This window comes from Leptosomus discolor, chromosome 7, assembly GCF_034619465.1.
Source record: "Leptosomus discolor isolate bLepDis1 chromosome 7, bLepDis1.hap2, whole genome shotgun sequence".
NCBI classification, from domain to species: Eukaryota; Metazoa; Chordata; class Aves; order Leptosomiformes; family Leptosomidae; genus Leptosomus; species Leptosomus discolor.
The window spans coordinates 55,370,583-55,398,289 of NC_141397.1; the positions used below are offsets into that span (position 1 = coordinate 55,370,583).

The 27,707-nt window shown below is 38.3% G+C and overlaps 2 protein-coding genes across 3 annotated transcripts; one reads left to right on the forward strand and one right to left on the reverse strand.

The window, feature by feature from the left end:
• The first annotated feature begins 1,757 nt into the window (after positions 1-1,757).
• LOC104352523 (cytochrome P450 2J2) lies at positions 1,758-11,521 on the forward strand. 2 transcript variants are annotated; one of them, XM_086468126.1, is made up of 9 exons: positions 1,758-1,928; positions 2,980-3,142; positions 3,676-3,825; positions 5,292-5,452; positions 7,108-7,281; positions 7,465-7,657; positions 8,321-8,508; positions 9,358-9,499; positions 11,343-11,521. In XM_086468126.1, exons 1-9 carry the CDS (start codon positions 1,758-1,760, stop codon positions 11,519-11,521), a joined length of 1,521 nt encoding a protein of 506 aa, XP_086324252.1. The 2 variants fall into 2 exon arrangements, with proteins under 2 accessions (XP_086324252.1, XP_009957185.1); XM_009958883.1 differs by having other exon boundaries at positions 7,516-7,657.
• A 1,765-nt stretch (positions 11,522-13,286) lies between these two features.
• Positions 13,287-27,473, reverse strand: CAPN10 (calpain 10). Its single transcript, XM_009958884.2, has 12 exons — positions 27,272-27,473; positions 25,835-25,966; positions 25,399-25,595; positions 23,904-24,121; positions 23,211-23,352; positions 21,081-21,247; positions 20,237-20,520; positions 19,537-19,739; positions 17,146-17,401; positions 15,932-16,131; positions 15,351-15,396; positions 13,287-13,568 (listed from the first exon to the last, which is right to left on the reverse strand). Exons 1-12 carry the CDS (start codon positions 27,413-27,415, stop codon positions 13,539-13,541), a joined length of 2,019 nt encoding a protein of 672 aa, XP_009957186.2. The 5' UTR covers positions 27,416-27,473; the 3' UTR covers positions 13,287-13,538.
• Positions 27,474-27,707: the final 234 nt, after the last annotated feature.

Genomic DNA, 27,707 nt, shown 5'->3' on the forward strand with positions numbered 1-27,707 from the left:
AAAAGCTTTGAGCTGGAAACTGCAGACTGGAAAATTCAGCAAGTCTGCTCAGAGAAATTATGATAAAATTTTAAAGCAGGCAGCTTTTACAGTTGTATGGATTCCCTTAATCTCCTATACATACTTGAAGATATAACATTAGCTGAGTTATTGATTAAAGTGTTGAAAAATCCAATGTAATATACCAGTTAACTAAAAAAAACAACAAACGTATTCAAAGTAAGACTTCATACAGTGACCCACGGAGCACCAAATAACCAAGAGATAAAGCAAGCTGTTTTACAGTCGTGGTATAAGGGACGTAAACTACCGCAGCTAAGGCTCATTTCAGCCGAAAGACGGTATTTAGGACCAAAGTCTGAAGCACCATACACGCTAAAATGACTCAATCTGAGAAGTCCCACTTACATTTGAGAGTCATACATCTTCCCTGTGCCTCCTAAATTCCACAGGAGATGGCTCCTGACTTATCAGACAGAGGCACCTTAAGTCATCTCCAAGTTCACTACTGCAACCAGCTTTGGCACTTCTAAATCAACAAGATCTGTGATTTCTACATGGCCCAGGGGCTGAAAAAGCACAGAGTAGCAGCAGCTTTAAGAGAAAACTAATTTTGCCATCCTAACAGGAGTAGATAAAATGGGAGATGAGGTCTGAAATCCCGTCCCAAATGAATAATTTAAAAAAAAAAAAAAAAAAAATCTGAAAGGAGACCAAAGAGATTACCTAAACCCATCATCTTGTCCCAAAACACCAGAATTATGGCATTTCTGTTTGCTTTCCAGTGGTGGATATTCCCAAAACTTTCAAAGCAACCTACTGTAGTCCATAGATTACACCAAAGTCAGTGAATAACACACAAGAAATGTAAACCACTTAAAATTTGCTACACATTAGTACCAAGCTCTCCTGGAAATCTTATGGGGTCCACAAATCAATAAAGATTAAAAGTTTTGCCTATCTCTTCAGTTTACTGGTTCTTCTTCACCTATGCATTTTGTTCACCTCCAAAATTTGCACCAGGAAATTTTAATCCTTGTCATAAGAAATAAAATATAATAAAATTTAGAAAACATCATAGAATCCACTGGACAGAATAATAATCTCTCAACTTTGTTCCACATAATATCATAATTGAACCCAGAATATAATAAAAGGGGAAAGCAGATATTCTCCTGATACCTAAATTACACTTTTTTTAAAAAAAGACATTTGTTTAGCTTTACACTGCGTGAATTCAATTCGATTTCAGAGACCATATCCTAACAGCCAGGTATTGTGCAGATGTTTCTTCTATAAAAGAAATTATATAATAATTCTAGTATTTCAGAAAGAAGTCATCCATGGTATTTTAATGTTTAACTACAGGAAACTGCATGAGATGTTACCATTATGCAAAACACTTGATATCCTTGGATACCTGTTCAATAAATAGACCCAGTATCAATCCTGAGAAGGAAACAAAATTCTAAGCGAAAAAAGAGACAGATCACAATTACAGATCATAAAAGAGAGTAGGTGTGGCTTGGCTGACTGCAAAGGATCACATATTTCAGTTTTCTAAGGACTTCAGCTTGGGAAAACTGTAGATGGTCAGAGAGGGAGACAGATGGCTAAAGCAGATATACATTCTTTAGAAGGAGTTTGACTTCAGTAGAAGCAAACTCATCTACACAACTCCCAATTTTCAGAGGAAGTCATATGCAGAAAAAAAAAAAATTCAAAAAAACCCAGTGAGAGGCTAAAATTTTGACAAGATGTTGGGAATTGCTGGGTTTTTTATAGCTCTAGTAGTATGTCTTCTGATTTTGCAGTTCCTAAAGCTGCAATGGCTGCGTACCCAGCTTCCTCCAGGACCAGTTCCCCTCCCCGTCATTGGAAATTTGTGGCTGCTGGACTTCAAACTTCGTCGAGAAACTCTCACTAAGGTATTTATTTATCTCTCTGGTTGAAAATCAGTGTAAATTTATTTTAACTTGAATTGTACATTGCATAGGAACAGTCTAAACTTGGAATTATTTTTTTAAACCTCAAGCTAGATTATCAGCTGATTTCAAAGAATCCAAGGACCCTGCTTTATTAAAAGTATTTCTCAGTAACAAACACCATAATTGCCTTACTCCTTGTTATTTTCTTTCTCTTTTGGATACAGTAACATTCATGTATAACTACCACAAGCACTGTCAGTAGCATGATATTCCATTGCCAGTTTCCTTCTCTGTTTCTGTGTTGGTGTCTAGCCCTGTAAGCCACCTCTGGTGGAACTTCCTTTGCCTGACACCAATGTCACTGGAACATCTACAGGCCACAAGTGGTCTGCTCTCCATCAGACGACCAAACATATAGTATAAACTGACTCTTTGTTTTCTTATTTGTATAACAAAAGATGTATTATCTGCAATAAACAGAGTATTACTAGAACAAAACAGGAAAATTTGATTACTGTCATGTTCACAGTGTGATTCCTTTATAAACCAATTTTAAAAATGTAAGGAACTTGCTTCAAACTATTTTAAGGAAAAATACAAGCACGATCTGAGGAAAGACAACAGAGAAAAGAAAGAAAAATCACATGGAAGCTATAGGAAAGAACGCAAAAACATTCCTTCGCTTTCTTAGACGCAAGAAAATACAATAATTTTGGTTTGTTAATAAAATAAACAGAAAAGCTCTGGGATTTTGCCTGTGTTCATTTGCTCTTTGATTCTGAGCTGACAGAGAAGACCCCTGTTTCTCTTTCTGTGAAATTTTCAGAGGCGGTCTTCTGAGAGATGGCCTTAGTATCTGTTCCATAAAGTACAATTATCTTCTGTTGCCAAAGCATGTTACAAGAGAAGGCTACATTTTTCTGAAACTTGTAATTCAATTTGATGTTGGCAAACAGGTTTAGTTACAACTACAGAGAACTCTTAAAATTAGTATTTAAGAATATGCATTCCCTGGTTTGCATTTATTCATTTACTGTTATTAACTCTTCAGTTAACCAACATCTATGGAAACATTTACACACTGTGGATGGGACAGACACCTATGGTTGTACTAAATGGATACAAAGCGGTAAAAGATGGCATCATCACTCATTCAGAGGAAATTTCCGGAAGACCTCTCACCCCATTCTACCGGGATATGATGGGCGAGAAAGGTACAAGCTGTTACAATCCTGACGCAGAACAAGATGCAAAGAAAGATGCTTTCCTATGCCCACATGCATACACGAGTTACTGCTGTACAAGTACATAACCGGGCTTACATAGCAAAAAAGGTTTTGTGCAGAGCTAGCACGTTAAGAAAAGATAAAAATGAAAATTTCTCCTCTTATAAAGCACACTACTGACTCTTTTCTTCCCAATAGATTCAAAGGAATATTTTCCTAGAGGAGTTGCCCCTCCGTTGTAGCGCTTCTAAAACAGAAGAACATTCATGCAGAAGACATCTATAGACAAAGCTGGTCTGTCCTTACTGAAACCCACTACCACTCACTTTGCAGGGTCACATTTGTAAGCAGCTATATAGCTGGCAGTCACAAAAACCTAAGTTAGAGACCACAAGTCAGTACCTGAAATTATGGTATCTCCTTTGTTACTGAAACATAACCTCATCTAAATTGAATTTCGCCTCCTGCAGTGAAAGGATTTCCCTTCCCAGCAATGAAATAAACGTTTCTGTGTTCTTCAGGTATTTTTCTGACAAGTGGGCACACCTGGAAGCAGCAGAGACGCTTTGGCATGACGATTATAAGAAGCCTGACACTCGGTAAGAACCATTTGGAGCGTCAAATTCAAACAGAGGCCTGTCACCTTCTGGACATCTTTGCAAATACAAAAGGTAAGTTCACTAGAAGAAGAATAGAGCTTTTTCTGAAATAGATTAGGGGAGTAGAAGTTTCACAATACATTTTTACAAGTAATACAGATATTTTTCATATTAGTGGGACTCTTACTGGCTTCTTAATTGCATTCTTCACAAAAAATGTTTTGTCTGCACAGCGGGCAATATAAAATTGTTTTTTTAAATAAGGATAGTAAAAAAATGTTTATTATCAACACAGTCTTGGGGACATCTGGTAACAGTTCGTACAGTCAAGGAGTATAGAAAAACCCTATGTTCTTTCCCATAAAATACACAATTTGTGATCTGCTGCAAGTCGTTCTAGGACAGCAGGCCTTTAGGATTTGGCAGAGAATGAACCCCAACACAAGGAATTTATCATTCAGTTGTCCAACAAAACTTCTTTTTAAGGTTTGGATGAAACAGAAACCAATAGAATTTTAGCAAGATGCCAAAATAAAGCAATTAAATATAAATATTCTGAACAGCCAAATGCCTCACTCACATCATGTTCCATACCAATGTGAAAACAGAGCGGAGCTGCCCGAGGTCTCTCTCCAGCTTTCCTTGCCCTAGACACATCAACATGGCCCACCTCCTTCTGAGCAACATATTCGCAGATCTTTAAAATGTAAGAGATGAACAAACCGTCAGCTCTGAGTCCCTGTACAGCCCAAATCTTTACCTTCCGTGCAGTCCTTCCTCCATTTTAAACTCAGTAATTGTACTTACTCTTTCCAAGGATACAAATGTCGGATGGAAGTCAGAGATGTGTAATCCACTATTTTCCATAGAAGCATAGTTTAAAGTTTTTCCTTGCCATTGAAATGTGTACTTAAATTTTTTTTTCTGGATTTAGCCTCTGTTTCCTTTAACCCTTTTTAAGGGGAACTGTTTTCCATCCTGTAAAATAAGCATTATGGGATTTCTGCATTTTCAGTCTGTGGGAAAAAAATAGTGTAGATATATATATAGCTGAAAACCAAAAGGAGAAAGCCATTTCAACACGACTAAGAAAACAAACCTTTAAAATTATGGTGGTTTTTCTGATTTGGAGGAGGGGGCAGTTCATTTTGGTTTTTAATTGCCAAGCTTAAAATATCTGCCTCCAGATTTGAAGGCATATGTTCTAATTAACTGCTTGTGTTTTCACACAACCACAAGTGAGAGAGGGGAAAAGAGATCTAACGTTTGTCTTCTCAAAACCAATAATCACTGTATTTTACAAGAGTAAAAAGCAGAATGAAAATAAAAATTCCCTGAACTTAAAATCCATCCAGTTAATTCATATAAACTAGTTTACTTATATGAAATCTATTTAAAAGTTGTCTGATCTTCCACACTCTGAACTAGCGTTACTTTTAATGTTTTTTTTTTTAAAAAAAACACCAAACTTCCTCTTCCTTCACTTTTCTCACTGTAGTCTACTCAGAAATACTCACTCATACCTCCTATATTCACAGGCAAACCTTTCGACCCCCACACTTTCCTTGTCCATGCTATTGCAAATATAATTTGTGCTGTTGTTTTTGGTCACCGCTTCTCCAGAGACGATGAATCTTTCAGCAAGCTTATCAAAGCTGTTTATTTTGTGATCTACTTTCAAGCTACTATCTGGGGCAGGGTGAGAACCTAATTTTCTTGTTCTTATTCTCTAAACTGCATTTGTGCTTCACAAGTTAAAAAAAAAAAAAAAACAACTTAAAGGTCAGTGGCAATTATTCCTGAACATTTCCATACCATTACCCTGTGAGCCATTGTACAGTAAGAAATGCATCCCTTGTATATCTCACTACTGCCTTATATTCTTTATGTTAATAAAGTGTGTGCTAAAATTTGAATTCTAGATTACTGCTTTTCACAGATTGCCAAAATATGTAACATATTTCAAACGAGTAATCATTTGCAGAGTACTGTGTACGTCAGATTCTTAAATCTTAAAATTAAAGCAACTTTGAAAATTTAATTTTCATTTAGTCGTCAGAATACAGAAGTGCAATTAATAAGAACTAACCCTTCAAAGTCCTATTCTTTTCAGGAGATACCTTGTTTTTCACGTAATTCATATTATCACCAAGATCTGAGTTATTCTGAGCTTCCTGTAAGATACAGGTGACAATTTCACCACATCAAGAATAATATTTTAAAATTCTTGAAAGTCTAACTGTGCTTACACCGTGAAGATTTTGGCACACTGGTGGTCTATACCACTATCAGGTTCTCCTACGCTTTCATACAGAAATGCCTTAAAAAAATCAGAGTATGAATCAAGGTTGAGAAAATCTCCTGCTTGTGAGACAGATTCAGCTCCCAATTACTGATTCACCCATTTTCAGAAGACCCTGTTGCATTATTAGGTATCTATAAAAAAAAAAAAAAAGATAAAAAAAAGTAAAATATCATCATTCCCCTGCTCTCCTGTGACCCAATACCGCTCATTACATGACAGTGAGAATTTCATCACCTGATGGGGAAGTCTGTACTGGCCAACAGATGCCTAGTCACAGGCCATAAATAGAACAGGCTCTGTCAGTAGTCCTAGAGACTGAAGTCCTTTCACTAAACATACACAACACAAAGAAGCGGAAAAAACAACTTTCCCCCAACACACACACACACACACACCCACGCCAGTTTCTCCTGGAGGGAACCTTTCTCAGACTGAGAGGTCAAGTCAGCTTCCACACCTCTTATGTCTTCAACCTCTCTGTTAAGGATTGATCGTGTGAGTGTTGAATATTGACCTTCAACATGATCATAACAATTTAGACCGCTCCATATTACTAATTGTAAAAAAGCTATTAACAAATCTCAGGCAAGCTTTCCTTAATGACAGTTTACTTAGAGGGTAATGTAAAGGTTTCATAATCCCTCTTAGAAATGTAGAATAATTTACAGTCTACATGGGACCTCCACATGTCAGCTAATCCAACTCTGTGCTCAAAGCAGGTCTAATTAGATCAGGCACTTCCCTGGTCAAGTCTTCAAGTCTCCAAGGATGGAGATTTCACATAGACTTTCTGGGAAACCTGTTCCCAGTATTTAATCTCTCACCTGGTAAAAATAAAATAATTTTTTAAAAAATTTAAAAAGTTAAATAATTAAATAACATTTTCTGACATCTAATCAGATTTTCTCATGTTGTGACTTGTGTCTATTGCCTCTCATCCTAAATAGGAGCCCATGTGTTGCAGTGACTTCATAGAGTTATCAGGAGATCAGAACTGCATTCTCAATTTAAAAGAGTTCATGTTTCTTCCTTTTTGTTTAAAATCACAGCTGTATGATGCTTTCCCATGGCTTATGCACCATTTCCCAGGACCTCATCAGACAGTGTTTGCGTACAATGACTTCATGCACAATTTCGTTATGAATGAGGTCCAGACTCATGAGAGACAGAACTCAGGTGATCCACAGGATCTCATTGACTTCTACCTTGCTCAAATAACAAAAGTAAGTATCTGTTTATCACACTATCCCCTCCTTGGCCTCAATGCCCACTACAAATTCTCACTGTTCAAGAAACTGCTACGGAATTTTTATATGCACGCTTTATTTGTTTAGCCCTGGAGATTTTTGTTTTGGTGGGCTGCTCACTGTTTTCATCAAACAATGACAATTTCTATGTGACTGAAGAAATGTCTGAAATTATCCACTTCATGGTCTTCTTGTGAATATACCCTACAGAGCAAAGATGACCCTACTTCTACGTTTAATAAAGACAATATGATTCAGACGGTGGTTGACCTTTTACTGGGAGGGACAGAAACAACAAGTACCACCCTTCTCTGGGCACTGCTCTATATGGTACAATACCCAGAAATACAAGGTGAGCAAAAGCGTTATCAGAGAGAACTGCATTCAGCATTACATCATAATGAACATCATTAAAGTGTTAAGTGTTAGCTCAATCACTTGCAATACTTCAAAATAACCCTTAACAGTGGTGGTACATCAACAATCAAGATCTAGAAAATGGAAGTTTAATGAATGAAACAAACATGTGCTTTCCCCACCAGTTCACTAAGAGGCAACACTAGCAGAAATCAGTAGCAGCAACTGTTTTATCTCACTAGAAGGGGATGGCAAAGCCAGAATAACAAGCTAAAGATATTTCATATGCAACCTAGTCTCCTCCTAACCCTCAAAATGGAAAAGCTTTTAAGACACCCGGTCTGATGTGTGTTTTTATAAATGTAACAAAAATGACACCTCTAATTTCAAATTTTAATCCCTTTTTTTTTTTTTTGAAACATAGAACTGTATTATCCTTATCACCAAGTGGGATGTGTCTTAAATGAGAGACCATCTCGTGCTTTGGGGATATGCACTTTCTTGATCAACTAAAAACCAACACAGCAGTCAAACCACATGCCAATGCATTTCAGAGCCACGTAATTTCTTTTTTTTTCTTCAGTCCTGGACCATATTCGTACAGAAATCTACTGGGAAAAAAGGGAAAAAAAGTCAAAATACTTTCATTTCTCTGCAGAAAAGGTTCAAAGAGAGATAGAGGCTGTTCTGGAACCCTCCCACCTCATCAGTTATGAAGACCGTAAAAAACTGCCATACACAAATGCTGTGATTCACGAGGCTTTGCGGTACAGCAACATCACTTCTGTTGGGGTCCCTCGACAATGCGTGAGGAGTACAACTTTGCTGGGTTTTCACGTTAAAAAGGTACAGAGTATACCTCCATGTTTCTTAAAGCTTTGTGCTATTAACATTTACTATTTATATGACACTAGCTTCTGCAATTCCTAACTTTGCACAGACAGCATGTGGTAGCATGTCACAGACGTGAAACAAAGCTGAGTGCTCTGAACCAGGGCTAAGTCTACATCAGCAGATGCAAAAGAAAGCTTGAGAAAAGGCTAAGAGCACAAGTACCAAACATAAGGAAAACGGAAGTCTTTCTTTCCACTAGTCAAATATGGATGATGCCTGGGCATCAAGGCAGAACACGTCTTTTAAGGAATAGTGAAGAAACGAGGTGTAATGAATGTCAAGCCAGCTAACTTTCACACATAATGGAGCAGCCCAGAGCAACCTATAGTCATCCCTGACAAAGCACACACACACCAAAAAAAAAAAACCCACACGCTTAAGAAAATGGCAGCTCCGTACAGTAGGAGATCTGAGAGTCACACTGGCATGATATAAATGTCCCAAACATACTAAACATAAAATTGACAAGATAGAATTGAAAGATCCAGCAAAGAGTATAAAAACAAAGTGGAAGGTGTTATGATTAGTCTGGGAAGTACGTAAAACAATCCAGGCTCCACTCCAGCTTAGACATGAAGACACTTCAGTAGTCCTGACAGAAGGTAATTTAGACAAAGACGAACATGTAATACACTGACAAACAGAAGATACAAGGATTTGTTATGCCTGGATGTGCACAGGAAAAGATCGAGTTGAATCCAAGTACTGGGCTGCAAGCACAGGATAGTGTATTGCCTGTTAAGTCCGAAAAAAGAATCAGTCATACATAAAAAATATAATCGCTGCTGCTTCTTCTTGCAGGGCACACTTGTATTGCCAAACCTGCACTCCGTTGTGTATGACGCCGAGCACTGGGCAACTCCTTGGAAGTTCAACCCAAACCACTTCCTTGATTTGGCTGGCAACTTCGTGAACAAAGAGGCGTTCTTGCCTTTCTCGGCAGGTAATGCCCTGACACGTGAATACTCCTGTTCGCTGCGTCTTGCAGCAAGACTAAAATCACCAGTTCTAAAATTTAAAAAAAATACTTTCATAAAAACATATTTGACAAAGATTTAAAGTCAAGCGTTCTACTGTAAGAGCCACAAATATTGTCTTGTATTTTACATTTTTCATACATTCAAACTGAGAACGAGTACGGCTAAGAGACATGCTGCTACCTCCTTGGTACGTGCCTGGTTCCAACTATAAGGGTATCTGAGCTCCTTAGTCCCTAATGTATTAAGTCCTGATAACACACTTAAAAATAGAAAATCAATTTATTCTCACCTTACAAATGGGGAACCCTAAGACAAAATAATACTACTTGTCAAAATATAGACAGAAAATCCATGATAAAGCAGGAAACCAAACCTGTCTCCCAAATCCTACAGTAATAGTCTAGCACCAGGTTCTCTTGTATCTCCAAAAAACTACAAAATCCAGCCTTTTCAGTAGAATATTATTAGGTAACCAAAAAATTTCTGATTTTTCATAAGCATATTACGATGTACAACTTACCTAATTTACAATGCAAAATGCAGGGATTCAAAAACATGGGAAAGGAAAAAAATAAAAGACTGAAAAGCAGTGTAGCACATAACTCAGAGAGATCCTCTAGACTAACAGTTTCTCCAATAAACAGATTATGAAGAAAAGCAGCACATAACAGGAAGCTGGCATTATTTACTGAAAATTAAAATACAAATATTAAACAATAAACCCACTGGGAAACAGCTGAGGGTTTTTTATGTTACTGTGACAGATTATACTATTATACATTTGTTGTAGATAAAAAGCAAATAGTATACTAAGTAACGTACAAAGCAGTCAGATAAACATAGTAAATCCTGACTTTAAAACCATTTGCCTGTAAATCCTAAAATCGTGCTTGCAAAACAGGTACTTGGCATTTTACCTCCTTTACTCACCAAATGTCCACTAGTTTACACAAATCAAGGCAACTAATTTAGGCTACCGTTTCAACCCAGCATAGGACATTTTCTTTTTTAACTTGCTTTGGTTGTTTTCTGTTTATATAATCTGAGTACTTAGATATCCTGAATACATACCTTTTTTTCAGTCTGGAATACATAAATAGATATCCTGATATATACTGTGAAAACAACATGCCAAAATGAGTCACTGAGTCTATACATCACTGCACATGCCTACATTTCAATCCCTTCACTTCTGTATCTGCTCCTGGACAGTGCTAGAGAGAGGATACTGGGCTACGAGGAAGTGTTCAAGGCCAGGCTGGATGGGGCTTGGAGCAACCTGGTGTGGTGGAAGGTGTCCCTGCCCATGGCGGGGGGGTTGGAACTAGATGGTCTTTAAGGTCCCTTCCAACCCAAACCATTCTGTGATTCCATGACCCAATATAGCCGCCTTAATTTCTGTTGAAGAAAGCCTGATTACATCCTTTTACTTAGCTTCAGAATTGCATCCCGCCTCAACAACCAGAGATAAGACTCTGAAGTATATGAAGCCTTTTAAAATCTGGCTTAACTGAGAAGCAATTGATGTCTCTCGCAGAACAAGCAGCAAGAATCTCATACACACTCCCAAGGAAAAAAACAAAACAAAACTCAAAAAACCCAAACCAAACAGGTGACTTAGAGATGTACAGTTTCTCAGTTAAATGTTTCCCCCTACCTCCAAAGGCATCTTCTGTCCTTACAGAAGGAAATAGGAAATAATTATCTTACATTAACAGCATTTACAGCACTCAGTAGAACTTTGTTTGAAGTTCTTTTTCAGAACTTATCTTTATGCAAGTAACTCTTTTTCTCTTTTTTCTGCAGGGCATCGTGTATGTTTGGGGGAACAGATGGCACGAGCCGAACTGTTCATCTTCTTTACCAGCCTCCTTCGGGCATTCACATTCCAGCTTCCTGAAGGAGTAAAGGAAATCAATTTGGAGTACATTTTGGGTGCAATACTGCAGCCACACCCCTATAAACTCTGTGCTATTCCACGCTAGTCTGCAACATACTACAATGCAGAGGGACTTCAACCTGTCAGTAACTGCAGGCATTTTAAAAACACATATCACTGTCTCAGTTGTATTCAAACGTAGGTAGCTCAGTATAGCAAGTTAACATCGAGTGTTTTCATTTAGGTCTGACCTCATACAGTTGAGCTTTTCGAAATTAAAATAAGTGTACTCGCCAAAGCTCATATAATCGCATATTAGACATATACAAGTACACAATGCTGCCAAAAAAGACGTATTTTCACACTCATGGTAGCAATGAATTAGATTTAGGATTTTAGAGAAGTGACCTGTATCAACCAGTTTCCTGCATATGTGCTCAGTCAGGTCTCGCACTCTTAAAACAGCACATCAGTTCTGATGCAGCAAGGATGCCAGAATTAAAAAAAAAATACATCTTCATATGCTGCTAGTGCTCTGTGTTCACAGGTCTGTTCTCACATCCTTTTGCAGAAGGTAGCAGACTATACACAATGTTGACTCCCTTTTCCTTTCACACTCCCCTGAAGCATTACATATTGCAGTATAAACTTCACACACGCATAAATGATTGCAGAATGGGGCTTCTTATAATCATAGTCTGTTCAGAAATCCTTACACCTTTTTCCTTTACTTCCTCAGTATCTTTTTCCTATATTAACAGAACTCTCAGATCCAGGTGCTATCATGAACCTTTCTTCCTTCTGTTCAGAAACTCTATTGTATCATTCACTCATTTCCCATTTGAAGGGACAGGAACAGCCTTCCAAGAGACGAAGAAAATACACAAAGATGCCGACGTTTGTTAAAGTGGGCACAGTAAAGATTTATTGCTCACGGTGTTTTCTTTTGCTGTCTCATCATTCCACAACAAACGTGGAAAGTTTTGACCACTTAAAATTCAGCTGTAAGCATCCCTGCTGCTTTCAATTTTCAAAGTTCAACAGGAGCAAGCATAAATTACGCGAGGATGTAGTTAAAAGCAGTAGAATATTACATATTTTTCAGACACAGAACTAATGGAAGACCTGATTCTCCTCACAAATATTTCCGATCATTCCCTTCCATTTGATGAAAACTCCAAGGCTCTTAACACGCTGTAAAGTTTGCTACTGCAGAACAAATGCAGATTGGACATCATTGATAGTTTTCACCTTTTTAATAGAAGACATCATAAAACTTTCAATGTTACTCCATTTTTATTGAAGAAAATATAACATTAAAAAATCCTCCTTGAATAAGAAATAGTTTCAAACATAAATTAAGAAAAATCTCTTAAAGTTCATATTTCTGACAGTGAGGGCAGATCTTGCATAAAACATTCTTATAGATTTACAAAAGCAGTCTGACATGACAGGATATAAACAAGAGTTTTCAAGGCTTATCTCTTTCCTTTGCGGCATTCATTAAAGAAAAACTCACCAAAAAACCCCCCCATTTTTCTTTTCAACCCATCATTTGCATGGTTTAACAAAGAGCCCACGATAAAGTGCTCTGCAGCGTGACTGGCAGTGTAGGTTACAAGCTTGGACTTTCTCTGCTCCAGTGTATTTTGATCATCTTTGAGGTATGTCCTACTTGAAAAAAGACTCCAGTTTCTTTCTTTCCTCTGTGTTTACCCCTTTGGTCTCCTGAAGTTATTCTGTAAGCTTGATTTTTTTTTTTCCCCAAAAAAAAATTTTATTTAATTATGCACATATGTTTTCTGGTTTTCTTCTAAAACTGTAGCTTGGGTTACAACATGCACATATTCTTCACCTGTATTTTTGAAGAACTGAGGTACCTTATGAAGATGTACTGTACAATGCTGGTTCTAAAAAATATGGGAAGAACAAATATTCAGAGTTTACATGATTAAGGAGGTATTTTTACAAAGAAGTCATCATAGGCCTGACGGTTGGTACCAGTGAAAAACAGCTGGGCTGAGTCTGTCTTCTTGTAACTCCATTTAAAATTAAAACAGCAAGAGGCAAGGCATTCCTCGGCTTTCCGGCGTTTCTCAGAATGACAGTGTGAGAACTCCAGATTACCTTTTCATCACAGTTGTAAATGAAATCTACAAGAAAATGAACAATGCAGGGGGAAAAAAAAAAAAAAAAAGCGCTATTTCATTAGTTAAGAAAGAATTTCAAAAGGAATTAAAGTAAGAGAAAAGAAAGATTTAGAAATTAAGGCCAAAACGCAAACTTTTCCTGCTAAATGTCTTAAAAAACCCTAAAACTCATAAATCCCATCACTTCAGTAATTAGAAAGCCCACAGACAAACTTTTAGAAAGATGCACTGACATCCAGCCCTGCTGTGACACATGCCTTAGAAATCAATAGCCCAACTTCGCCGTACCACAGACTGCCCAGATCCTTCAGGGGTTAAACCCCTGAGAGCACTGAATGATTTAAAGTCCAGCCTTTAGAAAATACTATGCTGTTGAAGATGAGTTTCAGACATCAGTTTCTGCCACTGATAAGAGAACTATAACTGCCATTTCCAAATGCTTCAAGTTTTCAAGTCCTGAAGAATCTAAACTGTTCATTCCCTTGATGTCAGGGAGCAACCTTTGCCCAAGTCCAACTATTTTCATGCAATAAGAAACATATCTGAACATATTCCTTCTGTAATAATGGCCTTGCAATGTTTTGTTTCCAAGGACTTCCAATAAAGGACTTCATTACATACTTCAGCTCCTAAATATTAAAATAACAAGCACCACGAGGAAAGTACATACAGGTCTTTGCCTGTTTTTGTGAAGCACACTAAATCCACACTGTTTGTGTGGTTCTAAGGACAAACTCATTGTCAACATGATCTAGATTAAGAAAATTAGCAAGTCAGTTCTAATCTTGGGTGAAGAGTTGTTCCAAAAATATTTGTCTTTATTAAAGCCTCAAAGAGACAAGTATCTAAATGGCCTTGTTTCCACCTAATAAGCAGAGTATTATCAAGGGCATGCTTTGACCCCCCAACCAAAGCAGGTATCTTTAAACACTTGCTAAAATAATACATTCAAAAGACTCCTCTCTACCCAGTAAAAACACTGTTAGGTACTCAGCATTCACACCCAACCCTTTAATATTACATACACACCTAATCAAGCAAAATACAACACTAAAATATTAAATAGGTGGCGTTAACTTGATGAGAACAGCTCGCACACCAAGAAGGATTAGAACAGTAGGATGCTATATGCGCTGGTTGTGAGGAAACAAATGAAGAACAAAACTCCAGTGGGGTGAAAGCTAATTTTTGGATTGCCTGTTTGCTTTTCTTCTCTTTTTGCTGTGTTTTCTCAAGTCTTCACAACATTGTAATATCATTAGAATGTCTAAATCACAATACATAGGATCCTAAATTAATAAAGCCAATCAGATAGAGGAAGGATACAATATATAGTTAAAGCTAGCAGATCCACACTGACACCAAGAATTAATACATCAAAATATACTTAAATACATAAAGAGTGTTTACACTCTTTAAAGCAAATGTAAAAGTCAAGTACAACCACCTACTTATCACTAATAGTCCAGTTTCTCACGGATGTTACAGCAGAGGTAGGGACTCGGGAACGACTCGAGGGGGTAAACAATGACTTTATAAAATAGAAGCTTCTGTATATCTGAGCGGTGTGAAAAGACAGATTTTGTTAGCTGCTAACAAATGCTACTTTTCTGGCTGAGAAACAAAACCCAAAGATTAACTGCTTACTGAGTATCAGTTTGCAGCAAGTAAATGAGAACATTCAAAGGCCAGACCGCTAGCACAGGCCTCTCAGTATCAGTCAATCCACAAGCCTCCACAATGCAACACCTTTAGAAGAACTGAAATTAAAAATGTATCACTTACTTCTTGCAATACTTGTCCAAGTGTCTCCCGGCTGTGAATGCGCCTCCTGTTGAAAACCCAAACCACACTTATTTCTCCACAAAGCACTGGAGGATCTTGTAAACATCAACCATTTATCCCACTTCAGAAAGAGAAGGCTGTTCCGCTAGGCTTTCTTTCACATCTTTTCCCCTTATGGAACCTTGATGCAATTTTTTTGGAATCTTACTGCAATCTTATGGAACCTACAAACTCTGAATCAGACCTGTTATTACTGACATCAGGAGGGACTACTGGAATAAGGCCCGCCACTCATTGCGTTTCCTCAAAAACAACCCTGTTTATTAAAAAGCACTACACATCTGTTATTCAGCAACTGATGCAAGAAGGTTAACAAACACTTCTTTATTTAGTCGTTCTTCCAGCATAACCAAAGTGGTAAACAGCGCTTGCAAACACAACAACAATGCAAAGACTTAACAAAAAAAAAAAGATTTTCTACCAAAAGTGGGAATATGTTGCTACACTTACTGTTTCCAAACATCCTGCAGTACATGCACGAAGAATACTAGAACTGCAAATAGAGGGTGACATGTTCTTACCTGTCTATTTTGGTTGCTATGACCACGGTAAAACTGCCTTCTGTGTTGGGCAGGTATGTCGAAGGTATAATTACATAGCTTCCTGCAGGAAGCCTGCACAGTTGGCTTACTTCCTGCGAATAGCAATGAGGTACACAGCTAACCAGTGGCTCCAAGTGCAGAAAAGAGGAGGTATGTGGTTTCCAGCTGCTGTTAGGCACCTGCAAAAAAGAATGAAAACACACCTATCTCTTCATGTATTTCAGGCCTCACTGTGTTCCATAGCTATTCCACTCCAAAGACTCACTCTTCTGTACAGGGCTCTATTGAGAGGGATGGGAAGGCTTCCAGAAAACCCAGATGGCAGTATCAAGCACAGACAAATCATTCCTACTATGTTTATAGACAGTTTATACAACCCACTACCCACATAGCTCAAAAGCTTTTTATGTTCTGTAACCTCACTCTTGCTCACTGCAGCCTAATGCCCTTGTTTCTCACCTCACAAATATGGTGAACAATGTCCTTCCTCTTTCTATCAGCCTTTCCTGTACCAAAAATTCATATTAGACTTCTCCTCAGTCTCCTATAGGCATCAAAAATGACATTTTTCTATCTTTCTGCACATACCATATATTTGAAGCTAGATGATCACTCCTACTGATCAACTCCAGACTCTCCATTTAAGCTACACCTTTTTTGAAGCACATTTTCTGAAAATAAAGCTAGCTTTCTCTGCAAAGTAGCCACCCAATCAGAAGCTTCCCATCCTACATTTATGCAGCTGATCACTGGCAAATACTTGCAGTATCTGTATCTGTCCATACCACATCATACCTTGTTTTGTTTCAGATCATCTGTTCAACATATCAGTCCTTTTGAATTCTAATCTTGCCTGTGGATCCAACATTGCTTGCCAATAATTACTAGAGATGAAGAAAGTTTTCATGATGAATTACCAAAAAGTCTGGTCCTCAGTCACTAAGACACTGAGAATCCTTTGCAAATCCTCAAAATAGTTCATCTGTTCTAAAAGGCTGGAAGGATTCAGTGGAACCAATTATCTGGTTACTACACTAAGTAGTTATTCTGGATCTTTCACAGGCATTACTTCACAGGATCAGCCTGTGTTTCTCTAGGAGCTGCAAGTCCCTTGCCAAGTGCAAGGAGCACCGAACTGACGGGCTCACCTTCACCCCTGGCAAACGAACAACCAAACTGACCAGAAGCCTCACCTGGAAAATATGGAAACCTATGGGACGACACTTGCTATCTTGGCAGTGCTGACGGAGGGTAACTTTCACACTGCTTTTTCCTGGTCCTGCAGGAATGGAGAGGGGAAAGCAGGGATTGATATGGAAGGAGGGGAAGTTCCTGCTACCTCCAGCACTCTGCCCATTTTTCCAGCATCCATGCAGCTGCACTGTCTCCCATTCACCTGCTGGGAGCTCTTCACAGAGGGCAGCATCTGTGGGTGGTGGCTTTAGCTCACTATCAAACACAAGAGAGAAAAGAAACTACAATGTATAAAACCTGTATGACTCCACAAAATCTAGAACACAAGCTCACAAAGATTAACTAGTGTTACATAAACTTACATGAACTCAATTCCTCCAAGCTTTCAGAGAACTATACAACTCTAAGTCCTTAGATAATTCACAGAACTCCACGAGTACAACACAGCATATACAAACCATGCACCAAAACCAGGTAAGATTTTTGTACATTCATGAAGTAATGCAGCTTACATATTTTTTCCTCAATACCTTTGTGCTATTTGCCCTATTTGAAAGTGATACAACTGACAGCGACTTCTGGAGTACACACGAGCACCTCAGTAAGTCCAAAGCACACACTGCATTCCTCTTTATAGTCACTATCTCTTTAATCAGAGGAAACTACCATTTTGCCTGCTGACTTATCACATAAATATATATATATATAAACTCATAATGTTAAACCTATTTCGATCCTAGCCCGGAACCGCTTTTCACAGCCATATGAACAACCTGGTATCATTATCAGCTGCACAACATTTGAAACTGTATTTCAGCATAACTTGAAACATATCATCTGCTCTTATTTCCAGTCTTCCAGCTGAGAATGCATACAGCTGTTATGAGATTCTGCAATTGTCCATTTTAGACACACATCCAGGCTGGCACCTCTGCTTCAGCCCAAAGAAGTGTTATGCTTCACAGCAATACTAGAAATTTTATCCCATTACTGAAAGTGCAACATGTTCTACAGATGAAATATGTCCAGAAACCAAATACATTACTGGTAAGAAGTACACAACTTGCACTTATACAGCAAAATTAGCCTCATAGTTTTGCAGACCTTGGTTCGGACTAAGACTTGATGCCACCTTGCTTCCAAATTCTCCAGAATAAATGATTAATGCATGTTCTGGCTTTGTAGTGTGATTTGCCAGCCTCTCTCCAAGGAGATATGAGTTGATAAGGTACTACCAGAACATAAAAAAAATTGAACAGCTTTTAAACATGTTGCCAACAATACGTTTTGCCTCTGCATATAGCTTACCTGGCACAAACTGCTAGTCAACCTCAGATTTGTTTAGGTTTATTGGAAGAAGACGCAACTTTGATGACTCCACACAACTACTCATCATTGTGTCTTCTTAAGTATCTATTTCAAGGCTATGGTCACCAACACAGAACTGCTCACAAACTATTGACTTTTAAGTGCTGACACAGCTATGCAGTCAGCTACAGTTAAAAAAAAAATAAAAGTCATCAGAACCTACTGGACTGACATTGCTGGTATTTCCTGTTGGATAAGCAAGTATTTCTAGACAGAAAGAAAAGATTGTTCCAAGTCCATTATAAAAGTCTATTTTGTGTCACAAGTTATGAGGAAAGATCAGCTAGAACACAACATGCGTGATCCTTCCAAAAGTTTTTTCATAATGCTGGTCAAATTCTTGAGGCCTTCATAAGTAAGAAGTTCAGCTGAATTATCAGTGTTGAATGCTTTAATTCAAAAAACAATTCTTTGTTCAGCTAAAGAAGACAGCATAAATGTCAGTGCTATTTTCCACACCTGTCCTGAAAAGATAAGCTGTGAGCATTATGTCATCTGAGTCCACTGCTGACACTCCATTTGCCTATGAAGCTGTACTGCTCACTAATAATGACGTCGTACGTCAGGTAATCTGTTAGCAGGTGTTTCCCAGCATACCTGATCACATACTGCTCTCCTTTTCCGTCGCTGATTGCAATAATACCCGCTGCTTTTAACTTCTGTGGTACATCTTCATTTTCACCATAGGTTAAGAAAGAACCTCCACGTATTGAGAAACATGTTCTGCAGAAACCTATTCAGTCCTTTTACAAACTATGCTCTTTCTCAAAACATTAAGCTGCAGTTTAGAGTCAAGATGCAACTCATCTGACTAACATTTTAACAAGAGGTAATAGCAGCTTCATGAAAAAAACAAGAAGATAGAATACTACTCATATGAATTCAAAGACAAAACAATGCTGTTACTTGGTACTCCGCACAACCCTTCAAAAACATTTTGAAGGTTTACACTTAGTGCTACACTTCATGTATTTGTTTACGTCAATGACTGTAAGAAATTTTCTGTTTTGTTTTAATCCTACCTGAGAGAGATCCTTCCCGTTGAAAACACACGAAGCAAGAAATTCCCTACTGCATCTTTCAGAAAAGTGCTGGGAACAACAAGATAAAACCCAGGGGAAAGGTCACAGCATACATGCACTTCTCTATCATAGGAATGGCAGATGGTACCTACAACTGGAGGAGCAGAGAGGGTCTTTGGAAGGTTAAATCGTTTCTTCTCCACCTAGAATAGATGCATAATGATGCGTGGTGTTTTAGGAAAAATGAGGAGTTTTTAATAAAACCAAAAATGATCAAATATTGTTTAAAACATTTTTAAACATGCACAGATTTACAAAAGGAAACAAGTAAGGAGGAGAGTATCAGCAGATAAGCTGAACATCAAAGAGGAGTAGGAAGAGTTAATATTCAGGAGGAGTAAATTTAGGAATAGTCATCAAATAATCAGCCTGAAATGTCATCCACTAGTTTGGAAGAGTCCTCAAAGTTCTGCTACATGGCACTCAATGGTAAGAAGAAAGTACTGGTCAACTAACAGTTTGTACGGACGGTAACTGCATCGCGAGATAAACAGGATCATTCTAACATAAATCAGAGAAGTTAAATGCGCAAACAGCTGAATCACATCACTGCCACAGGAAATGAATGGTTTTACTCAGATGTTTCAGTAATGCTTTAAAACTTCTATTTACAAAAAGAAAAATGTCACTCCTCTATTACCTTCCAGACATGCAGTCCCACAGCCTGATAATTCTTCCCCCGTGTGTCTTCAGCCAAAGACAGATTTTCCTCTGCTAAGTGAGTCAGATTTTGAATTCTTCCAGCCCAGTCAGCACTGTATTCCCTATGTTTCTGCAGCAGAGCAATGCACACCTCGCTCTTTTCACAGACTCTCAGCCAGAATTTAGGGTTGGTAGGGAAGCTGCTGTTGTTACGGCAGCCACCTGCAGAATGGCCTCTCACCCAGGATCCAAAAAGATTCTGTGAGTGATGCAGCACTTTCTCTAACAAAATAAGAAAAACATGGTGCAGATTTCAAACACGAAGGCTACTTAATTTTATACAACACATATATGGCAGAGAAACCCCAGCCCAAGAAAACATGCTGTCATAGCCCTGACACTTTCTCCAAGCAGATATTCACGACCGAGACCGAGAGGCATGAAAATTAACATCACAACCGGTAATGGCAGATTGATGACATGGTTTTTACAACAAGAAACTGTTTCTAGAAATCTGAAGTTTATCACCCATTTAAAAAAAAAAAAAAAACCAAAACACAAGGCTGTCCAGAACAACAGCCTTGTATGAGAACGCTAATCTCTCAACAAACTAGCAAGTAACTAGATTTCAGAGAAATATCAAAGACTCCTCTAAAGATCTTCAGTTTCCTTTTGTCCTTCTATTCTTCCCAGTAGAGACAGAAAAGGCCTACGGGTCTAAAGGAGAGGGAAAGACTGAGAAAGAGAAATTATGGTCTAGTAGCACCATTTGCAATTCAAATCAGTCTTTCCCATTAATATAAACTTTATCTGCATAAGAAAGATATTTTCTCATACCACACCTGTATAGAGGCTCTGAAGATGTCCTTCCTCATTGACTGGAAAACCCATGGTAATCTCATCAAATTCCCTGAAAAATTCCTCTTCGTCAACCCAGAATTCTCCCTCTTGGATCTGCGAGAGCAGTTGTGAGGCGACTACTGGATCCAGCTGGCTCCATCCTTGACCACTGCACATAAGACAAAAGTTAACATTTAGTTCTTTGCCCAATAAAGTTCCATAACAATGTTCTATCAAATATCCTATGAAGCAGGACAATAAGAGGAGGATTCTTCATTGTATTGTCAAATACTTGCGTTGAATATTTCTGTATACATGTTGCTAGTCAGTGAGAGGGATACTAGAAAGTACCAATCTCAACATATCAAAGAAAACTTAGAAACAACCCACCACCAGATTGGATACAGCACTGTAACTCTAGGTGAAATAGCTACTTTGCTTACAATGGACAGTACAGTCCAAAGTGTGAAAGCAAAATAAAGATCTTAACAGTTATTAAAAATAGCGGAAAAAAAAAAGTAAAACAAGCTGCACAGTGACTGTTCTGAAAGAATTTTAATGCTGTACAGTGAACATCAAAAACCACTGTCTGTATGAAGCAGCTGGTTATCCCCATGAATCTGCTGGCAAAGTCATGATAAACCAAGAATTTAAACACCTCATTATTTAGGGCCCATGAAAAGCTAGTACTTCCAACATTTTTTGATTGTCTCACTAACAACAAAGAACAGTCCTGCACTTGAATAAAACAGGGCTCTAAGAGCACCCAATGAAATGCTATCCCCCTGCAACTTCATGGCAACTCACTGTTTGGCAACGAAACTATAAGAGATCAAGTGTAGAACTAAAACTGTGGCAAAAGCCAAAAACATCAACTTAAAGTCTCAATGTGATTAAGCCACCTCTTTAACTCAGGGGGAAAAAAAAACAAACAAAATTATTTCTCCAAAATGTTTACTAACATGATCACATCATTACCATATTTCAAAGTTGAAAGCTTACTCCTTGGGTCAAGAATTTCTTGAGCATGTCCTTCTGTACAGTCTAAATATGCTAACACTTTTCAACACAAGCCAGTAGGGTCTGCCCTTTCATTCTTGTTACTTTGCTATATGAACTGCTAAACACATTTCTGTATTTCCTTTAAAACAGATCTCTTCTTTACATCTGCTTTTCTTTATATCTACTCGATTCCACCTTCTCCTACTCATATTAATGTACAGAAACGAGAGCCCACAAGGAAAAAAACACACGCATCCTTCCTTCTGCTATATTTTGTTTTGTACATACTCCTTTGCTTGTGAAGGGTCTGGAGAACAGATCTTATGCGGGCTGAGGGAACTGGGGTTGTTTAGTCTGGAGAAGAGGAGGCTGAGGGGAGACCTTATTGCTCTCTACAACTACCTGAAAGGAGGCTGTAGTGAGGTGGGGGTCGGTCTCTTCTCCCAAGTATCAGTGATAGGACAAGAGGAAATGGCCTCAAGTGGCACCAGAGGAAGTTTAGATTGAACATTAGGAAAAAATTCTTTACCAAAAGAGTGGTCAAACATTGGAACAGGCTGCCCAGGGAAGTGGTGGAGTCACCACCCCTGGAGGTGTTCAAAAAACGTGTAGATGTGGCACTTCGGGACATTGTTTAGTGGGCATGGTGGTGTTAGGTCAACGATTGGACTTGATCTCAGAAGTCTATTCCAACCTAATGATTCTATGATTCTGCAACTGAGACAAGATCAAATGAGAAGAGCCAAGTAAAGCTGAGTGACTACTTATAAGTCACAAACATCTTATGAGCAAAGATACTTAGATCAATTGCAGAACAACAAAAAAGCACCACAAAAAACAGAGACAGAAAATAAACCAACATCTTAAGTTTATCTCTATGAAAAGATACAATGCTTTGATAAACTGTTACTAAAAAATTTAGATTACAAGAACTAACAGTTCTAAGGCTCGTCATTCTGATCTAATGAGCTGGGTGAACTACTGAACTCTCCAAAAGACCACATACTCACTGAAGTCTCTCTCCTCCACTATAGCCTATTAGCAGTATTTGCCCATGCAATACACACAGATACGCTTTGGGCTTCAGAACTTCCACAAACGATTTTCCAAATGAAAATGAACCTACTCACCCCTCACACCAGGGACCTCTCCAGCACCGCCTCCCCCAAGGATTTCTTATTCGTAGTAGGAAGATTTCCTTGCCTGACACTTCAGACAGATTCAACATGTCTATCACAATAAAGGCATGAAATTCCCCTAGTTCACTTGCACCTGAATAGAAAAATAAAAGCATTAGAAAGTAAACAGAAGAACCTGCTCCATATTTTGCAATGAATGACATTAAACTACCCTGTGAAGGAAGGAAGTTTTGAGATAAAAGGAAATGGTTTTTACATCAGTATAAAAACAGCATAAAAAAGCCCGAACATTTCCTTTTAGTTGTGACTATATAAAAATTAATGAAAATTTTAAAGCATATTAACTCACTACTAGATCTCAAACATCTACAAATTCTCAGTGCTGAAATTCATTGGGGTTTTCAAAGTTGGTTTTAGGTGCTTTTTCAGGGGACGGGGGGTTGTTTGGTTTTGAGAAATGACCATATTAGCATCTAATATAAAAAGCACTCCTCAAAAGCACTCCTCCTCCATCCTGAACTCAATAACATCCCTAAATCTTTATTTATCCAAGGTTATATAAAATTGCACCATGACACTCATATGTTACTAGAATCAGCACTATGCATTTGCTGGCTGCCTTGTGCTCTGAACCCTGTTAAATAGAGATATTTACTTTAAAAACATCTAGAGCGTTACTATTACCTTGTCTGGAATTGAGGACTGAGCAGCTTATTACACACTGTTCCTTCAGATTCATTAGTCTTCTGAACACTGCTTTCTCCAAAACCATGCCAGTCTTCTCTTTCTCCATGTTTCTTCCAGGGCTTTTCAGGGTCCACCTTTCAGCAATTCCTCCTGTCAGATCAACCAAAGCATCTGCCACCTGTCCTGCCCACAACTGTTCATAAGATCCATGCACTCTATAAAAAAACAACAAAACACACCCGTTTCTACAAACAGCAGACCTAAAGACACACGGTTCTTACGTACTTTCAACCCCACCCTACATCACAGTCATGACTGTACCCTACCTCATAAGCCCAAGCAGGCCAGAGAAAGCACGTACTATCTTATTTACACAGAATACAACATCTAAAGAGTAAGCCATCAGACATTCCACTGTTTGATGGGAAGTTTATTACAATTCATGCCATCCTATATAGAAACCACTCCAGTCTAGTACTAGTCATTTGCACCTTATTACCCATGCACTACATCATCTTTTGTGATATACTAACTGCATTCTGTATAAATAAATACCATTTCTTCCTCCTCTTCAATTATTCGTTATTTACTCTGCACAACCAATCACAGTAGCACTTCCTTCAACAATTTAAGTAAATCAAGAGACTTCCCTACCTGACACAGCAGATGCAAAAGACATCAAGACTATAACAGAATGATAAGAGAAGACAGAACCTGTTGTAAGAGTTGTAAGAAGATCTCCACAGAAATCAAAGATATTCCTTTCAAACCTACAAAGAAGCTTTAACATGCCATTGCTGCTTCACAACTTCTGCTCAATGCATCTACAGGTGAATACACTACTTCATACTTAAAGTCTTTTTCTGCCCTCTGCTGGCAACCTCACAATCTTTCATCCAAGGTCTTTTGGACATTTGACATCTATCTTACCAGTCCACTTTGTCTCCAAATTGCTTTGTCCATCTGGACAGCATTTTGATGGATGTGTCATAAAACATAAAACAGCGTTTTCAAACACATTAACAATACGGTTGTTTCTTCTCAAAACAATAAACTATCACATTAGTTAGAAACTCAGACAGCCAGAGCCTCAACTAGCATAAACTTATGTAATGTTATTGCTGTCCATGAAAAATACTTGCATGCTTTCTGCTTTTCATTGAGCACTCAGCTGCCCCCAAATGCTGCACTAGTAAAGTATTTCCCTCTAATAAATTCGATGACCAATGGATAGTGACTTAATAGACATCGTTTGAATCCTGATCTCTTTTCATCATAATTCTCTCCCTAAGACTATCGTACGTCATGCAGCCAGAAACACACCTCACAGATCCAGTTTAAAGACTTCTGCACAGCCCAGTGTGGGAACATTAGCAGCTGTTGCACTTCATATTGAACAATACAGAGATCTATGCCAAAGCAGTCAGATAAACCAGAAGGTATAAAAGTATCGTATCTCCCTTTACTTCCCGCAATAACAGTGTCCACATACTTTGCATAAGCTTTTTCCAATAATGGAAGCCAAAACAAATCCTCTGTCTGACACTGGGAAAAGCAGAGTTTACCACCAAGGCAAGGCAAACGATCATCGATGGTCACTTCCACCCAGCGTCCAAACTGCCAGACTCGGCAAGTGAAACAGCCTTGATACGACTCATCTGTCCAGCTGGGCTGACCTGGAGGGATTACCTAGATCGCAAAAGCCAAAATCAAGATAAATAATAATTTTTTTTTGTCAACAAAGCCAGTTTAAAATATGCTGAACATCAACCATTTGTAATAATCACAACAAAAAAACACCCCACAACAGTAAAACTAAGCATAACAAAACTGACACTGATATGGAGGCCTGGGATTCAAGAACAATACACAAATGTAAATCAGGTGAAGAAAACTTCTGAAACACGAAACAAGAAACTTCTCTACACCTTATTCAGTAGGTATTTACTCTTCTGCAAAGCTACACAGGCACACAGGAACCAACAGTCTCCCAAAATTCCTTGTTTCACTTGCACATCCTGCAGATTGTTTGGAAACAACCGAGGAGTAGAACAAATGTCCTAAAATTAAAAGAAGGGGAGTTAAAGCCAAATTATGCATGACATTCTAAGAAGTCTGTGTTTCAGGGAATGGGAGGGCTCCAGAGACCTCTCACAAAATAAGGGAATGTTTATCTCTAGAAAATTTCCTTTTCAGACACAGCCTAAGCAAGCAATAACAAATTACTGCCTTATGGGTATTTTACAGGTACTTTATGTGAGATAAACCTAGTTCCTACACGAATTTTAGTACACAAATGTCACCATCAGGTGCAACCTTAGCAGAGGCACCAATAAGTGAAAAACATAATTCATCAGCCCCTTGCTAGACATACGATCAACTGTGATGGAACTGATGCCATACACATGGAACTGCACATCCCAAGTTACAAAAAATCTCCAAGTCAGCCTAAGAGAAAAACCTTTCCTAGGGCAAATAAAAACAGATTGATTGGTAGCAAAAGAGGTAATTTCAAATGCAAAGTCCTGAACACTTAATCGGATCTGAAAGTGAGTTTTTAAAATGGTTTTTCTCTCACCTGTAAATGCAACAAGATACGGAAATTAACTGATCGGCCCTCAGTAGTAATCAAGGTGTAAGGTACAATTGCAGAAAGTTGCTCACTGGGCTCCATGAAGTCATTTGTTTGCCAGTTCTATCTGATAACCAACAGCTCTATCACTGTTCTGCAGCCATCCCCAGATGCAGGGGAGAAAAACACTACTACTAAAGACAACATACTTTTTTTGTAGCCTTTTATTTTCCCCTCCACACAAAGGCAGTATCATAAATACTTCACTTTAAATGAACGTACTGCAGAAATGCATTCTAAACTTTTTAGCTCTCATATGGCTTGCTCCGAAACCCAGCTGTAAGTTCAAAAGCAGTACAAGTCGTATAAAAGTTATAACCTAAAAAAAAAAGCTTTTTCTTGTTAGCAAGGAAATCAACCATCCCCCAAAAAAAGCAATATCCTTCTGAAAAACTCTACAGTTCAGTTATTTGTTTTCAAGACAGTTATGTTGTTTTTTTAACTTGGCATGCACATTATTTGCATAATAACACATATTTATAATAAGATATCTTGATTTCTACTAGTGCCGTGAAACACATTAAGTTCTACAACAGGATTTAAATCAAACCTACAAACAAGCACCCAGACTTGAAAACTCATATATTGTTAACAGCAACATACACTGGTTTTATCACTTCTATATTTCTAAACAATAGAAACACCCAGAAGCAGTCTTTTGATGCGAACTACTATTTACTACCTTAAAGTCCAGTTCTGCTGAAATCACAGTCTTTGGTACCTTAAAACTCACCTTAGGTCTCAACCAAGATATCTCGCCTCTGAACTGGGCAAGCGGGGTACAATAATCAAAAAATATAGAGGTATCACTGGCTGGAAACGTGGGGTCTGTGTAAAGGTCTCTTTTCACGATTAATTGCTTTTTCTCTCCCAGCATTTTCAACACAATCCTAAGTAGCTTTGCCGGCTATTTCCACGACTTTATATTACCAAGCACCAACCTACAATATAAGCGAGCATTACTCGGGAATTGTGACTGAGAAACAAATAAGCAAGACAGATGTATTCAGGAGCAGAAAGCCTCTCACACTTTGCCCGGAGCACCCTCAACCACGCCATTGCCGGCTTCTTTCAGCTCCTAGAGCTTCCCCACTCTGCTGGAAAAGAGAACGGAGGAATCTCAGAGGAGACCTACACCCAGGAGCCCACTGCGACCCCTTCCACCCAAA

Bases quoted from the DNA above. Each gene is read 5' to 3' on its own strand.
- LOC104352523 (XM_086468126.1), top strand. From the start codon at position 1,758: ATGTTGGGAATTGCTGGGTTTTTTATAGCTCTAGTAGTATGTCTTCTG. The intron at 3,143-3,675 runs GTACAAGCTGTT...TGTGTTCTTCAG, and splicing joins GGATATGATGGGCGAGAAAG to GTATTTTTCTGACAAGTGGG. The intron at 5,453-7,107 runs GTGAGAACCTAA...TTAAAATCACAG, and splicing joins AAGCTACTATCTGGGGCAGG to CTGTATGATGCTTTCCCATG.
- CAPN10 (XM_009958884.2), bottom strand. From the start codon at position 27,415: ATGCTGGGAGAGAAAAAGCAATTAATCGTGAAAAGAGACCTTTACACA. The intron at 19,740-20,236 runs GTAATAGAGGAG...CATCTATTCTAG, and splicing joins TGGGACTGCATGTCTGGAAG to GTGGAGAAGAAACGATTTAA. The intron at 17,402-19,536 runs GTAGGATTAAAA...TGTGTTTGATAG, and splicing joins ACGGGAAGGATCTCTCTCAG to TGAGCTAAAGCCACCACCCA.